Source organism: Eulemur rufifrons, chromosome 9, assembly GCF_041146395.1.
Source record: "Eulemur rufifrons isolate Redbay chromosome 9, OSU_ERuf_1, whole genome shotgun sequence".
In the NCBI taxonomy this organism is placed as follows: Eukaryota; Metazoa; Chordata; class Mammalia; order Primates; family Lemuridae; genus Eulemur; species Eulemur rufifrons.
In genome coordinates, this window is record NC_090991.1 from 35579193 (window position 1) to 35596418 (window position 17226).

Genomic DNA, 17226 nt, shown 5'->3' on the forward strand with positions numbered 1-17226 from the left:
TATTAACTCATTTAATGAGTTAATAATAACAATTCTATAATTAGATGTAAACTCAGGCACTATAGCATTCTTAACCACTACGTGAGAGCCATATATAGTCAACTCGAGTGACAAAGAAGCTCTGCACATTGATAGCTACAGATCAGTTGAGAATATTTCTTAGAAAGGATTCTTGTTTCTTCTATGGCACCTTATCTTGGACAATTCACTTCTTTTGCTCTCCACAGTCTCACTTCAGGGAAAGGAAGTACAATATAAACACATGGCAAGTCTATTACTTGCTTCAATCCAAGTAGTATATTGTTCAGAAATGGATTTTTCCAATTCTCCAGAAGAATTTTCCTTGTTCAAATCAGCTGTGCTTCTCCTGGAATGTAGGTTACTCGGCAGAATTTCAGAAGTTTCAGTCTTCGATGCCATCTGCCGCTGGGAGGGGGAAAAATGTGCAAGTACCCCACTACTCAAGAGGAGTCTCATCCTCTCTAGGCTCCATTTATAAGTTTCAGTAGGACTAGGGATTGCAGGATCCCCCTGTATTTGGCAAAACAGGAAATCGACTTTACCTCTGCCTTATCATATTTTTAACCTTAAATAAATTACGTAATTTCTCTGTGATTCTTTTCTGAAATGACAAGTCAGAAATGTCAATCAACGTGTCTTTTGTCTTAGTAAACAAAGTAGTCAATCCTCTTAATTTCATAGGAAGAAAGAATTTTCGTCACACAGTACAGACAGGGAAAACCAGGGCTCAGATTTAAGGTTACACAGCATACTGAGGTGAGATACAGACCCAGAAACTTCATTTTCACCCTTTCTGGGATCCAAGTACCTTCAACGTACCCTACGCATTGAAGAAAAACACTTGTCTCAGACCCCTCTGACGTCAGAGGGAAACAACTTTTCATTTTTTACGGAATGCAAATGAGGTGCAGCAACGTACCAAACATAGAAATGCAGCAACCCCACACCGCCAGAAACCCTGTGCGCAGGCGCAGCTCGCTTTCTAGCGCTCTTCTGCCGGCGCGTGACAGTCCGATGTTCCACCCTACCCCCAACGTCCTCTCACTACGCACGCGCGACCGTACTCCACCCTCCCCACCCCCTTGAGTACGTGCGCGTCCTCGCGGCTCACATTTCGGCGGAGGGCGCGAGCCCTGGAAAATTCCACTCCTGAGCTAACTCCACCCTATGCGCCTCCTCTGCTACCCTGCGCTCTTCACTCTCACTCCCCTTCCCAGCGGCCTTTGCGCGAGCAAAATGGCAGCCCCCGTACCACGGGGTTTGTTTTACTTATCCAGGACTTTGGGCTGGTGGTCTCGGCAGGTGGGTAGGGACAGGGCCGAGAGGACTCTAGAGGCCAGAGAAGGAGGACAGAGTAGAGGGAAATACTCGCCCTGCATTTGTCCTTGGTGAGGTTGGTCGGTATGAGTTAGACCTAGCCTGGGGAAAAGTTGGAGGTGGACAGGACCCAGCCACTGAACTAGTTCAGGGGCCAAGTGGGGAGAGTTAGGGCAGGGACGTGAGGGTGAGCGAGTTCCCGGGGATTAAGATTCTCTAGTTTGGAGTCTGGTGGGGAGGTGTTAAAGGGGAAAGAAGAAATTACTTGCAAAGTGAGCTTGCTTCCTTTCCATTCCTATAAATGTCCTAAGTTGCACGTAGTCGCTGCAAAAAGAGAAGTACGTATTGTCACTGTCCCTGCCTGAGCAAACCTCACGATCAGAGAGAAAAAGTATCCTGGCCTTTGAAGAGCTTATTGGTCAGTTGCGAGCTAAGACGACAGAATAAAGTTTACAAGGAGACTCCCGATAGAATGAGCAAAATGTAATCTGAGTAAGTGTGGAGGAGATGCCAGGAAGACCACTCTTTTTAATGGAGAGTTACACTTTAAGAATAGCATCCCGCTCATTTCAGTATTGGATTGGTGTTTAATTTCCCCATCGCACTGAAAGTTTTTTGAAAGCAGGTCTTGCTTTAATCGACTCCCTAGGAGTTTGAATAGTTCTGTACTGTAGAAAGTACTAAAGGAAAACCTTTAGTAAATGTTGAGTGATGTTAATAAGGATTGCTAACCGGCTTCTTGTAAGAGACACCCAATGTTCAGGTCACCGTGCATTTTTCCCCATGATAATTGTTTTGTAATTGTTTCTGAAGCTTTCTTTGGATATACCCTTTCTATAGGGCTTTGCTTAGAGTTTGTTCAAAACAGTAGATTTTTTTTTTTCCAGGTTACATATTTCCTAACTTTTTCCTCACCTTCCAGCCTATCCTGGTGACTCAGTCCACAGCTGTAGTTCCAGTAAGAACTAAAAAACGTCGTTTCACACCTCCCAGTTATGAACCCAAATACAAAACAGAGAAAGAGTTTATGGAACATGCCCGGAAAGCAGGATTGGTCATTCCTCCAGAACGTTTGGAGCGTCCCATACATCTGGCTTGTACAGGTGAGGCGTGGTACTTCTGGAACCCTGACCCAGTCCCCTTCTGTCAGAGATCGTCTGGAACTTGGAATGACTTGGACTGTGATTGATGGCGTTTAATTAACCACAATATCAGATCAACCTCAATACTGATTTTCTCTATATACGCTATATTTCGTGAGGTCATCTCTTGATCTTGTTTTCACACTGTTTCTAAAAGTAAAGAGCAAAATTTCCCCATTTTATAGAAGCAGAAACTTAGGCTTTGAGAAACTTAAATTATTCTGTTATATTTCCAGTATAACATGGTTCCCTGTACATGGAAGTCTGTTTCACTAGTTTACTATCTATCTAGGATCCTTCACAAGATGATCCCCAAGATTACTTTTTCTCAGTCTTTCAACACCTTCTTAATTTTCTTCTTTCCTCATTACAGCTGGTATCTTTGATGAATATGTTCCTCCTGTGGGTGATTCTCGCATGTCTTCTCTTTCAAAGGAAGGACTGAAACAGAGAGCTGAGCGATTGAAGAAGAATGTGGCATCACGATTGTCGTAGGTGTCTGAGTCAACTGGGAGTTGATATTAGAATAACAATTTCTTGTTGCTACTTTATCCCAGAGAGGCCTTCTTGGGTTAATTAGGTTGGGTATAACTCCCTTAATAACTAGACAGCATTTTCTTCCTTCATAATAGAGTCTGCATTTAATGCAGAATAATGTGAGCATTCTGACTCTTAGCATCCCTCCCTTTATTGGTAATTTTTTTTTTTTGAGACAGAGTCTCACTCTGTTGCCCAGGCTAGAGTGAGTGCCGTGGCGTCAGCCTAGCTCACAGCAACCTCAAACTCCTGAGCTTAAGGGATCCTCCTGTCTCAGCCTCCCGAGTAGCTGGGACTACAGGCATGCACCACCATGCCCGGCTAATTTTTTCTATATATATTTTTAGCTGTCCATATAATTTCTTTCTATTTTTAGTAGAGATGGGGTCTCGCTCTTGCTCAGGCTGGTCTCGAACTCCTGAGCTCAAACGATCCGCCCACCTCGATCCGCCCACCTCGGCCTCCCAGAGTGCTAGGATTACAGGCGTGAGCCACCGCGCCCGGCCCCCTTTATTGGTAATTTTTATCACATCAGTTAGGGTGGTAACTTTGGAGCATGTAGGACCCTTTTGTGATCACATATTTTAAAATTTAAAATAATAGTAATAAAAGAGTTAACATTTATATGAGAAGTAACTTAAAGTTTAAATGTCAGGCCGGATGCAGCGGCTCACACCTGTAATCCTAGCACTTTGGGAGGGTGAGGCAGGAGGATGGCTTGAGGCCAGGAGTTCAAGACCAGCCTGAGCAACATAGCGAGACCCTGTCTCTAAAAAAAAAAAATACAAAATTAGCTAAGTGTGCTGGCATACACCTGTCGTCTCAGCTATTTGGGAGGCCAAGAAGCATTGCTTAAGCCCAGGAGTTTGAAGTTGCAATGAGCTATGATGATGCCACTGCACTCTAGTCCAGGTAATAGACTGAGACCTTGTCTCAAAAATAAATAAATAAACAAACAAACAAACTTCAGAGAGTAAGAAAAGCCAAAAACGGTCAAGAAAACAGACCTGTTCTGGAAAGCTAATTAATTGGGCCTCGGTTAAGGAGCTGAAACCTGAACCTTTTTCTCAGTCTCTCTTAGTTGAAAGGACAAAATCATTTACTATTCATCACCCTAGCTCTGACTGTATCCAAAGTATAGGTTCTTTAGGGTCACGTATAGGTTCATATGTACAAGTATATTAAATCAGTGTTAATTCTTTATGTGGCCATGACTTCTCTAAATACAGATCATGTCACCTTCCCTGCTTAAAACTCTTTTGTGGCTCCTTGTTACCCGAAGGATAAAATCCAGGTTTCTTTAGTGATACGCAAGGCTTTTATAATTTGGCCCTTGCCTTCTTCTCCACCATGATCGTTTGCCCTTTGTTTTTCCTTTTTCTTTTTCTTTTTTTTTTTCTTTTTTTTTTTTGTTGAGACAGAGTCTCACTTTGTTGCCCAGGCTAGAGTGAGTGCCGTGGCGTCAGCTTAGCTCACAGCAACCTCAGACTCCTCGGCTTAAGCGATCCTACTGCCTCAGCCTCCCGAGTAGCTGGGACTACAGGCATGCGCCACTATGCCCGGCTAATTTTTTCTATATAGATTTTTAGTTGTCCATATAATGTCTTTCTATTTTTAGTAGAGACGGGGTCTCGCTCAGGCTGGTCTCGAACTCCTGACCTTGAGCAATCCACCCGCCTCGGCCTCCCAGAGTGCTAGGATTACAGGCGTGAGCCACCGCGCCCGGCCTCCTTTTTCTTTTTTTTTAGAGATAGGATCTCACTGTATCATCCAGGCTGGAGTGCAGTGGCCTGATTATAACTCACTATAGGGGCTGGGCGAGGTGGCTCACACCTGTAATCCGAGCACTCTGGAAGGCCAAGGCAGGAGGATCGCTTGAGCCCAGGAGTTTGAGGTTGCTATGAGGTAGGCTGACACCACAGCACTCTAGCCTGGGTGACAGAGCAAGACTCTGTCTCAAAAAAAAGAAAAGAAAACTCACTATAACCTCAAATTCGTGGGATCAAGCGATCCTCCCACCTCAGCCTCCTGAGTAGCTGAGACTACAGCTACTGCATCTGGCTAATTTTTTAAATTTTTTTAAGAGATGGGGTCTCACTGTGTTGCCTAGGCTGGCCTAGAACTCCTGGCCTCAAGTGATCCTCCCGCCTCAGCCTCCCAAAGTGCATGATTTTTTGTCTTCTTTCTTTCTTAAGGACAGAGCCTCACTCTGTACAGTGGCACAAGCATAGCTCACTATAACCTTGAACTCCTGGGCTCAAGAGATCCTCCTGCCTAAGCCTCCCGAGTAGCTGGGACTTCAGGCACACACCACCATGCCCAGCTAATTTTTAAAATTTTTTTGTAGAAACAAGGGTCTCAGTATGTTGCCTAGGCTGGTCTTGAACTCCTAGGCTCAAAAGATCTTCCCACCTTGGCTTCCCAGAGTGCTGGTATTACAGGCATGAGCCACCATGCCAGTCCATACTTTTTTCCCTGAAGTTCAGTGTCTTTTCTTTTGTTCATTTGCTTGTGAAACCCCTGGTTATGTAAATTTACTCCCAGTGCATTCAAAACATTAGGTGTTTTAACAATTTCATCTTTAAGATGCCTTTCTCATGCATTGTATTCCCTGTCTCCTGGATCCCATGTCATTTGCTTTCACGGTTTGTTATTTGGTGGAACACTTTCTCCACCAGCTTCTTGAGAAAGTGTGCGTGCTAGGTAAATGAGATCTTGCAAGTCTAAAAAAAAAGTCTTGGTTTTACTCTCCCACTTCCTTTATAATTTTTTCCTCAATAAAAGCACTATTCTGTTGTCTTTTTAACTTTTAATGTTGCTATGTAGGAGCCTAATATGATTCTGAATCTTGAGCCTTTGTATAACACCTGTTCTTCCTTTTTAGTGCTTATAGAATTTTTTCTTTGATCCCAGAACTCTGGAATTTCACTACAAGGAGTTTTGTTCTTTCTTTAAAATGGTTGACTTAAGAGAGAGATAGGCCTATAATCTCAGCACTTTGGGAAGCCAAAGCAGAAGGATTGCTTGAGCCCAGGAATTCAAGACCAGCCTGGTCAATATAGTGAGACCCTGTTCCTACCAAAAAAAAAGCGGGGGGGGAAGATTTAGAAGGTTGAATTTAGGCCAGGTATGCTGGCTCAGGCCTGTTATCCTGTCACTTTGGGAGGCTGAGGTAGAAGGATTGCTTGAGGTCAGGAGTTCGCGACCCTGTCACCCAGGTTGGAGTGGAGTGGCATGATCATAATGCACTGTAGCCCCGAACTCCTTGGCTCAAGAGATCCTCCTGCCTCAGCCTCCTAAAACAGGCCTGAACAAGAGTGAGACTGCGTCTCTACAAAAAATAGAAAAATTGGCCTAGTGTGGTGGTGTGCACCTGTAGTCCCAGTTACTCAAGAGGCTAAGACAGGGATTCGCTTGAGCCCAGGAGTTTGAGGTTGCAATGAGCTATGATCATACCTCTGTACTCTAGCCTGGGTAACATATTGATCCCCTGTCTCAAAAAAAGAAAAAAAAAAGTAAAAGAAAAAGAAGGTTGAATTTACAGGCTTGATACATTTAAAAAACAATTATTGACTAAGTAGCGGACGTCAATGGAGAGTAATGTAAGCTGTGAATTATGGAAATATATGAAATCTTCTTTAGAAATGATTCTCAGGCTTAATTTTACAGAGTCCGCAAAATAAGAGAATATGATGCTGATTTTAAAACTAAGGACTTCGCTGAAAAAGCTAAGGATATCTTCGTGGAAGCTCACCTTTGTCTAAACAAGTAAGTGAACTCCCTATCTTCTTATACCCATTCTGTTCTCAGCAGCTATCATTCTAGGCACAGTTTTTTGCAAAGATTTTGTTTATTTCCTTCGGATAACGGTTCTAGAGTAAGAGAACTTCCTATATGGGAAGTAATTAGTGACTGAAGCAGTCCTTGATTCTTCTCTCTGCTTCTGGGAGTTTTTATCGTTTGGTCTGTCTCAGGTCCACCTGCAAGTGTTGGGACCCTGTGTTAGAATGGCTGCTGTTTTCACCCCATCTGATCCTTTAATTCATCCTGATCCTTTTTGTGTGTTTGTCTTATGTATGACATTTCCCTTTCCTTAGTTATTTTGCATAAGTTTCTTTTGAAAATTTCCAACTTTTTCGTGATTCAGCCAAGTCAGGGCTGGTAAGGAGATAAAGAATCAACACCAAGAGCCTGGAATAATCTTAAGTGCTAGTCCTTAGACTGTTGCTGAGATTCTTTGAGCTGTTGCTGCTGTAGCTAGGCTTCAGGTAGGACCAAAAACCTGTACTGTCAAATTTTTTAATTATTTCTTTTTACTTTTGTTTTATTTCTTAGTTTAATACATTTTAAAAATTACGATGTATTTCAAACATATAAAAAAAGTACCAGCCAGGTTCATAGACAATAAAACACTTAACTAAAGCCCCATCTCCCCATCTTTTCCCTTCTTAGAGATAACTACTATCCTATGTATCATTCCTATGTATATATTTATACTTTTACCATGTGTATGCATGTATAAACACTATACCATATTATTTTTATGTATTTAAAAAATTTACATGAATGATATTATTGTATATGCCTTGTTTTTTTTTTTATTTTTTGTTTATTTTGAAACAAGGTCTTGCCCTGTCACCCAGGTTGGAGTGCAGTGGCATGATCATAATGCACTGCAGCCCTGAACTCCTGGGCTCAAGTGATCCTCCTGCCTCAGCCTCCTACTACAGGCACGTGCCACCACACCTGGCTAAATTTTTTTAATTTTTTGTAGAGACGGGGTCTCACTGTGTTGCCCAAGCTGGTCTCAAACTCCTGGGCTCAAGTGATCCTCCTACCTTGACCTCCCAAAGTGCTGGGATCACAGACATTACCCACTGTACCCAGCTTGTATATATCTTTTTGAACCATGCTGTTTTTGTTGTTCAACATTGTTTTTTGTATATTTGATTTTTTTCTATCCATTATTTTGTACATTCTATTTATCATAATTTTTCTTTGCTTCTTTTTCTCCTTTCATTTGTTGGCTTGATATAATTTCCTTTTTCCTTTTTTATTCCCTTTACTTGTTTGGAAATGTTATATTCTACTTCTTTTGTCTTTGTGGTTATCATTAAAATGTTTAACATACATTCTTTATTTAATGTTATAAGATCCTTAGAGCCCTTTAATTACAATCACTAATTCATCTGTCTTCTCTGTTATTGTTACCTGTTTTTTTTTTTTGGTTCTGCTGTCTTTTTTATTTTGCCTTCATTTTTTGTTTATTTACTTTTTTCCCTTCAATTCATTTTTAAAGGATTCTTTCTTTGGGTAGAGAATTCTAGCTTGGTAGTTCTCTATCAACTCTTTTTTTTTTTTGAGGCAGGGTCTGTTTCTATCACCTGGGCTAGAGTGCAGTGGTATCGTCATAGCTCACTGCAGCCTCAAACTCCTGGGCTGGGCCCAAGCGATCCTCCTGCCTCAGCCTCCTGATTAGTTGGGACTACAGGCATACGGCACCACGCCCAGCTGATTTTTCTATTTTTTGAAGAAACAAGGATCTCACAATGTTGCTCAGGCTAGTCTTGAACTCCTGGCCTCAAGCAATCCTCCTGCGTTGGCCTCCTAAAGTACTAGAATTACAGGGGTGAGCCAGTGTGCTTGGCCTCTATCAGCATTGTGAAGATGTAATCTTTTGGTTACTATTGTTTTCTATTGAGAAGTTAGCTATTTTTTCTTGTTGTTCCTTTGAAGTTGAAGTTTCTTTTTTCCCTGGATGTTTTTAAGATTTTTTTTTTTCTCTCCCTTTAGTATTCTGCAGTTCACTGTGATGGACCTGCAGGTGTGTTTGTGTGTGTGTTTCTTTATCCTGCTTTGGGCTCATATTGCTTCTTAAGTCCTTGGGTGCTTTTTTTGTCAGTGTTGGAAAATTCTCAGGCAGAACATCTCTTCAAATTTTGCTTCTGCTCCACTTTCTCATCTTCTGTGTGGTTCTGAATATACATATGTTAGATCTTTTACCATGTGCCAAATGTGTCTGAGGCTCTTTTCTATATTTTTCCAACTGTTTTTTTTCCCCCTCCAGCTTTAGTCTGGATATTTTCTGATCTATCTTCCTGTCCTCTTTTTAGTTGTATCTAATCTGCTGCTAAACCTACCTATTGAGTTCTTAATTTTGTATTTATTTTCTGTTTTTCTCTTCGAGAATTTTTATTTTTCTTTTAGTATGTCCACTTCTCTGATAAAATTCTTCATTCTGCCATCTAATTTCCTGAACATATTAATCACTGTAATTAAAAAAAAATTTAAATCCTAACCCAAAGATGATGGTATTATATTAGGTTATGTGTAACATGTAACACATATTGTAACATGTGTTAGAATTTCCTTCGTTTTTTTTTTTTTTCCTTTTGAAACAGAGTCCCTCTCTGTTGCCCAGGCTAGAGTGCAGTGACGTCATCCTAGCTCACAGCAACCTCAGACTCCTGGGCTCAAATGATCCTCCTGCCTCAACCACTCCCTAGTAGCTGGGACTACAGGTGCCTGCTACCACACCCAGCTAATTTTTTCTATTTTGAGTACAGACAGGGTCTTTCTCTTGCTCAGGCTGGTCTTTAACTCCTGAGGTTGAGCAATCCTCCTGCCTCGGCCTCTCAGAGTGCTAGGATTACCGGTGTGAGCCACTGCACCTGGCCTCTGTTTTTTAAATGTAGGCATGTACAGCTATAAATTTTCATCTTAATATTGGCTTTTGCCACATCCCAGAAGTTTTAGTATGCTGTGTTTTCATTTTCATTTGTCTCAAGATATTATTTCTGTTATAATTTCTTTTTGGACCCATTGGATGTTTAAGAGTGTTCTGTTCATTTTGCACATATTTGGGAATTTTCCAGTTTTCTTTCTATTACTGATTTCTAGTTTCATTCTATTGTGACCAGAAAAGATATTTTGTATGACTTCAGTCTCTTAAAATTTATTTAGGCTTGTTTTGTGGCTAAACATATGTCCTATCCTGGAGAATGTTTCAAGTATACTTGGTAGGAATGTGTATTCTGCTGTCGTTGGGTAGAATGTTCTGTATATGTCTGTTAGGTCTAAATGGTATTATATTATTGTCCAAGTCTTCTAATTCCTTTTTGATCTTCTGCCTGTTTGTTTATCCATTATTTAAAGTGGAGTATTGAAGTCTCCAACTATTGTTATAGAACTGTCTATTTTTCACCCTTTATTTATTTATTTATTTATTTTTGAGACAGAGTCTCGCTCTGTTGCCCGGGCTAGAGTGAGTGCCGTGGCGTCAGCCTAGCTCACAGCAACCTCAAACTCCTGGGCTTAAGCGATCCTACTGCCTCAGCCTCCCGAGTGGCTGGGACTACAGGCATGCGCCACCATGCCCAGCTAATTTTTTTTTTTTTCTATATATGTTTTAGTTGGCCAGATAATTTCTTTCTATTTTTAGTAGAGACGGGGTCTCGCTCTTGCTCAGGCTGGTCTCGAACTCCTGGCCTTGAGTGATCCACCCGCCTCGGCCTCCCAGAGTGCTAGGATTACAGGCGTGAGCCACTGCGCCCGGCCTTCTCCCTTTAATTTTGTCAGTTTTTGCTTTATATATTTTGGGGCTCTGTATTAAATATGCATCTGTTTATAATTGTTATATCTTCTTGATGTATTGAACATTTTTCCAATATATAATGGCTTTCTTTGTCTCTTGTAACTTTTTATTTTATTTTGTTGAAACAGGATCTTGCTCTGTTGCCCAGGCTGGAGTGCAGTGGCACAGTCATAGCTTACTACAACCTCAAACTCCTGAGCTCAAGAGATCCTTTCACTTCAGCCTCCTGAGTAGCTGGGACTATAGGTGTGTGCCACCACACCCAGCTATTTTTAAAATTTTTTTGTAGAGATGAGCGCTTGCTTTGTTGGTCAGCCTGATCTTTAACTCCTGGCCTCAAGTGATTCTCCCTCCTTGGCCTCCCAAAGTGCTAAGATTATAGGCGTGAGCCACTGTGGCTGGCCTAAAATTCTTGAATGACAGGTTCTTTTTTTATTCTTTTAGGACTTTAAATGTGTCATCCTACTGCCCTCTGGCCTCGATTTATAATAAGAAATCAGCTGTAATCTTATTAAGGGTTCCTTATATGTGATGTGTCACTCTTGTCTTGCTACTTTCAAGATTCTCTCTTTGGGTTTGGACACTTTGACTATAATGTGTCTTGTTTTGGATTTCTTTCAGTTTATCCTGCTTGGAGTTTGTTGAGCTTCTTGGTCGTACATATTCATGTCTTTCATCAGATTTGGGGGGGGGTTTTGACCATTGTTTCTTCAAATATTTTTTCTGCTCATTTCTTCCTTCTTTTTCTGGAACTCCGAGGATGTGTATTTGGTACACTTGAAGATGTCCCACAGGTCCCTTAGGCTCTGTTCATTTGTCTTCATTCTCTTTTCTTTTTGCTCCTCAGACTATATAATCTCAGTTGCCTTATCCTCAAGTTCACCTATCCTTTCTGCTTGCTCGTATCTGCTGTTGAACCCCCAAATCAATTTTTAAATTTAGTTGATGTACTTTTTAGCTCCAGAATTTGTTTAGTTTGTTCATTTATTTGTGTGTGTGTGTGTGTGTGTATATATATGTATATATTTTTTTTTAAGAGACAGCTTTGTTACCCAGGCTAGAGTGCAGTGGCATCATCATAGCTCGCTGCAAACTCAAACCTCTGGGCTCAAAAGATCCTCCTGCTTCAGCCTCCTGGGCTGTGACTAAGCCCTACAGGTGCGAACCACTGTGCCTGGCTAATTTTTTTTCATTTTTTTGTAGAGGATGGGGTGGAGTGCAGGGCCACGGTGCAGGGGACCATGGGGGTGTCTCCTGTTGTCCCAGGCTGGTCTTGAGCTCCTTACCTCAAACGATCCTCCTGCCTCAGCCTTCCACAGTGCTAGGATTACAGGGGCGAGCCACTGCTCCTGACCTCTGTCCATTTCTTAGCTTAGGAATTCCTATACTATGTAGACACCATAAATTCTGTGTCCACATCTAAGTGTATTTGGGCTTAGGGCTTTAATTTTTCAGTTTTTATTTCTTTTCCAACTCAGACCCTAGATAGAAATTTTATCTCTAGATTAGTCTCCCTTATAGATGCAGGACTCTTTGGAGAGTCATAGCTTTATGCAGGGATATCAAGTCCCACTCCCTGCCCTTCAGGGATCCCAGCTTTCAGGAAAAGTCAGGCTCTTAGCCAGCATATCCTATTTCTGGATCCCTTAATCATCTCTTATGCTGCCATGGTATCGGGTTGCATTCTCTCAATTCTAGTTTTAGTTCCCTCTTTCTTTTTGGTGTCTGGGGATTTACCTTTCTTTGCAAACTTGGCTAGAGTATTTTAAAATGTGTTTGTCTATATTATATTTTATCCAACATTTCTAGATGTTTATTGTGGGAGTTTTACATTACTTCAGTCCATTATGTTGCAGACTCAGGTGTCTTCCTTTTATTTTTCATAGTAAGTTCTGTTGAGTAAAATAGTAAGTGAACTCATGGAATATGGAATTTATTTCCACTGAAGACTTCTAGGCCAGGATAGGGAGGAGGAAGAGTTCATTTGGAGGTGCCAGCCATGGTGGTCGTCATGGTAATCATCACCACAGCTGACTCTAGTCTGTTTCTACAGTGCAGGAAATGACTTAGAATCTTTTCTATTAAGAACAGAAGTGAAAGGGATGCAGACAGACACATTACAACTAATCCCTTACGTACTCTGGGATTAGTAACAAGATTTTTCAAAGGGGACAAAGAGTTAAACTGTCTGTAAAATATTAAACTTTGGGGAAAAGCTATGTGTGTGTATCTGAAAGAAACTAATCTGTGGTCTTAGGTTTATCTGAGACCCCTCAGTTGGGAACCCTCCTAAAATGTGCCTATAGGACCCTCCTAAAATGTGCCCATAGGAGCTGGTGTTTGATGTATGTTTTTTTTACCATTACTGCATAAAGTCAGCATGACTAGGATATTCTAGCAGCAACAAAGATGGAGAGGAAAGAAAAGGACAGACCAGAAAAGGCAGATGATTATCTTTGACTAGGTTCAAAGATGAGAGTGTAAGATAGAAGGCCAGGCCAGTTGGCACTGATGATGTGTCAGAGATAAGAGGAGATAAGACGAGCATTTGATTGTTACTTGTGTTAGACTTTGTTCCTCATATTAGCTTAGAGCAGAAATCAGTCCCCATGTCAGTAAGGATCTCTTGCCCAGCTTAAGGATGTGTGGTAATTTCAGAGAAACTTCTTCTTGCTCCTGAGATTTAAACATAATTTTATTCTGCTATTGGATCTCAAGGTTTTCTGGTAAATCACGTTATTGTTCATCTTCATGCCCCCAGAACTTAGCATATTCCTTGGCCTCCAGTGGATGCACAGAAAATGTTTCTAAAAATGAATTCTTTTTCATTTTCAAGGATATTTTCAGCTTTCATACAGGGTATCATAAAAGGAGTAGTCGATATATATCTCTTTTCTTTTCCAGCTCAGACCATGACCGGCTTCATACCTTGGTAACTGAACGCTGTTTTCCGGTAGGTTCTCATCCTCCTCAGAACTGTGGCATGCCGGAGTGGGCAGATTCTAGACATCACCTGTGGTTTTTCTTAAGAAGGATCAATTTTGAAAGTGCTGGAAGTTTAAGGCACAAGCTTAAGTTACGTTATTTTTAGCTGAATGATAATGACTTGGCATGGACTCAGGCAAGGGCCCTGGCAAATGAAGAAAGAGGAAGTCCCAGCCGGGCACGGTGGCTCATGCTTGTAATCCTAGCACTCTGGGAGGCCAAGATGGGAGGATCACTTGAGGTCAGGAGTTTGAGACCAGCCTGAGCAAGAGTGAAACCCTGTCTCTACAAAAAAATAGAAAAATTAGCCAGGCGTGGTGGCGTGCGCCTGTAGTCTCAGCTGCACAGGAAGCTGAGGAAGGAAGATCAGTCAAGCCCAGGAGGTTGCAGTGAGCTTTGATGACCCTACTGCAGTCTAGTCCAGGTGACAGAGCGAGACCCCATCTCAAAAAAACAAAAAACAAAGGAAGTCTCTCAGTATTGAAACCTCAGGGGTATAGCTCCTGAGGTCAGGATATGGGATATGTTAGGCCACACCTACATATATGCCTACACTATAATAAAGGATTTAACAATAGTTCATGAGGCTTACATTGTGTGGCAACAGGCTGCTAGGTACTTTGGGGGACCCCCAAGAATGGGGACTTGTGATTCAGTTAGACATTCAAGAATATGAACTTCAGGCCGGGCGCGGTGGCTCACGCCTGTAATCCTAGCACTCTGGGAGGCCGAGGCGGGTGGATCGCTGAAGGTCGGGAGTTCGAGACCAGCCTGAGCAAGAGCAAGACCCCGTCTCTACTAAAAATAGAAAGAAATTATCTGGCCAACTAAAATATATATAGAAAAAATTAGCCGGGCATGGTGGCGCATGTCTATAGTCCCAGCTACCCGGGAGGCTGAGGCGGTAGGATCGCTTAAGCCCAGGAGTTTGAGGTTGCTGTGAGCTAGGCTGATGCCACAGCACTCACTCTAGCCTGGGCAACAAAGCAAGATTCTATCTCAAAAAAAAAAAAAAAAAAAGAATATGAACTTCAGTTTCTATCAATTCAGCTTTAATTTCTGTCAGTAGAACTTCAGTTTCTGTCAATCTCCCCAGGAACAAGTATAGCTTATCCAGTCTTAGCAGTTTAGCCTTCATATCCCTGTAAAATCCCCATCTTTCACTGCTAAAAGGTGAAGGGAGGTGGGGAAGAAACATATATGCAGCCAACAAAAGCACATGCAATAATTAGCAGATTATGAAAGTGTATGGGAGGGATAATGGTGTGTTGGGGCTGCTGGCAATTCAGAGTGTGGTTTTCATCGATTTGGAAAAGGGTCCTCAAGGAGGAAGGAGGGTCTTGAGTTCTAATTTAGATGAGGAGGGAGCTGTGAGGTGAGCTTGAGCAATAGCTTAATCAAAATTTGAGAAGGTGAGAGAGAAAATAGGCACAAGAGAGCGTTTGGTGGGAAACACTGGCCGTTGGCTATAGTGTCGCAGGAAGTGAGAGCTGGTGTGGCAGCAACAGCTTCCCTAAAGGGAGGGAGAAACCCCATTGAACTTGTTCTCCTTTGCCCTTAGGACATGGTGTGGGACCTCAGATATAAGACTGTCCGCTGGCACTTCGTGGAATCTTTAGAGCTACCCCAGGTGGTCCAGGTTCGCTGTTCAAATCTGGTGAACCAGAGCAACTTGTACGGCCAGGTCACCGTACGCATGCACATCCGCCAGGTAGGGCAGCAGTCTGCTTTCCTCCCAGCTTTTCTCACTCTCAGGTTGGGCACCTACCTTTGGAGTGCTGGGTACAGCTGCCCAGGACTACAGGAAAGGTTTGCCATGGTCTGCTCTGTCACTGCACCCTTCCCCCTGCCGAACGTTAGCTCTACTGTGACATGGGGTGGGGCCATTATCTCCTACCTCCTGGTCTTGATGCCCCACCCTGGTCAAAGAACTTCTGAGAGTACAGTGTCAGCAGTTGATCAGTTAGTCTGAGATTCAGAATTCTGAGATAACCTTTTCCCTACCCATTAAAATTTTTTGTTATGGTTGTTTCAAAAATGCGTGTGTGTGAAAAAAACCAAACCAAACCAAAACCAAAAAAACTAACAGACCAGATTCACTATCATCCTTGCAGACTCTGGCCATCTATGACCGGTTTGGACGGTTGATGTATGGACAGGAAGATGTGCCCAAGGATGTCCTGGAGTATGTTGTGTTTGAAAAGCACCTGACGAACCCCTATGGGAGCTGGAGAATGCATGGCAAGATTGTTCCCTCATGGGCACCCCCTAAGCAGCCCATCCTTAAGGTGAGGCAGCTGGCATGGCTTAAGACTGCTGAGACAGTGGTTGTGGCATCCTAAGCCACTCCAGTTGGGCTCCACCTAGTGGAGAGAGGGGAAGATGCAACTCCAGGGAAGGGGAAGCTTCCTGGTGGGGTTGGGGGGCTGGGTAAACCATGGGCTTGGTTGGTAGGTAACTCAGCTTCTGCTCTTTCAGACTGTGATGATCCCTGGCCCCCAGCTGCAGCCTGGAGAAGACCATGAAGGAGCACAAGGAGAGGCCCATAAGCCTCAGGTAGCCTGATGGCAAACATGATTCTTGGGGTGAAGCATGGGCGGTGAGGCTGCTGGGAGCTGGGAAGTCCTCCATCTCCATTGCACTGCAGGAAGAACCTACCTTTGTTTTCTCCCGCCCTGCTTGAGTCTTTGCAGCAGTCTCATCCTCAACAACCATGGCTGATGGCTGGGCCCAGGCTGGTGGCAGGTATGCACAGCCATGGACCCTCTTCTTCTTTTTGAAATTGTGCGTGTAGTTTCTGAGTCTAGCTGAAAAGCAGAATGTTTCAGAGAACATCTGATACCAGTTTTTCACACAGCAGGAACTGTGGGGACAAAATGGCAGCATTCTCTTTCTAATCACAGGGCAGGGATCAGAGTTTGAAATAAAACACTTTCAGAGTGTTGGAAAAATTTCTGTGGGTTCTGTACATTTTCCCTGGCTCAGGCTGGGAGTAGACCAGCCTCTGAATAGCAGAAGTGGAAGATGAGCTTACTAACTGTGAGCGATGTGACTTCCCAGGAAATCGAGACTTGGGAAGAATAATCAGTGTTTATAAAATATCGTCTAAGAGGGCCTTTTCTTATACATTGACTCATTGATGAATCAGCATTTGTACTTTATAGAAGGATATAAATCCAAAAAAATAATTTATCCCGCAGCCTTTGATTGTGTTCTTAATTATTAGTTGCATTCTGGTGTGACCCCAGGAAGTGTGGGAGGCAGAGGCTGTGGATGGGTTGCTGCATTTGGGAGATTCATCTGCAGACTTGGTTCCCTGATTTTCTAGCATCTCCTGGAGATGGTGACTATTCTTTCCAGCCCAGTATTACAAAGGCAGCCGTACCAGAGTATGAACCTGTGTAGAGTAGAACAGCCTACCTAGCCCTTCCTTGTTCCAGCTAGGCTATTAGGAGAAGGACGTGGGACTTCATATGCTCGTGCGTCCTAGGTCTTCTGAGTATGACAAGGGCAGTCACTCTGTACCAGCAACAAGCTTAGCTTATAGGACTGTTGCTTTTATCAACCCAGTGTGAGCTCCCCTTGGAAAACAGGACCTTAATTCTCATCCTTTCTCAAGCTTAGAATTTC

At 42.7% G+C, this 17226-nt stretch overlaps 1 protein-coding gene across 2 annotated transcripts; it reads left to right on the forward strand.

Annotated features, from left to right (window-relative positions):
- Positions 1-1239: 1239 nt before the first annotated feature.
- Positions 1240-16775, forward strand: MRPL45 (mitochondrial ribosomal protein L45). Of its 2 annotated transcripts, XM_069481312.1 has the most exons (8): positions 1240-1323; positions 2261-2441; positions 2854-2971; positions 6687-6785; positions 13516-13564; positions 15158-15307; positions 15711-15884; positions 16075-16775. In XM_069481312.1, the coding sequence occupies exons 1-8, from the start codon at positions 1258-1260 to the stop codon at positions 16159-16161; spliced, it is 924 nt and encodes a 307-aa protein (XP_069337413.1). In that variant the 5' UTR covers positions 1240-1257; the 3' UTR covers positions 16162-16775. The 2 variants fall into 2 exon arrangements, with proteins under 2 accessions (XP_069337413.1, XP_069337414.1); XM_069481313.1 differs by lacking the exon at positions 15158-15307 and having other exon boundaries at positions 1258-1323.
- The last annotated feature ends 451 nt before the right edge of the window (positions 16776-17226 follow it).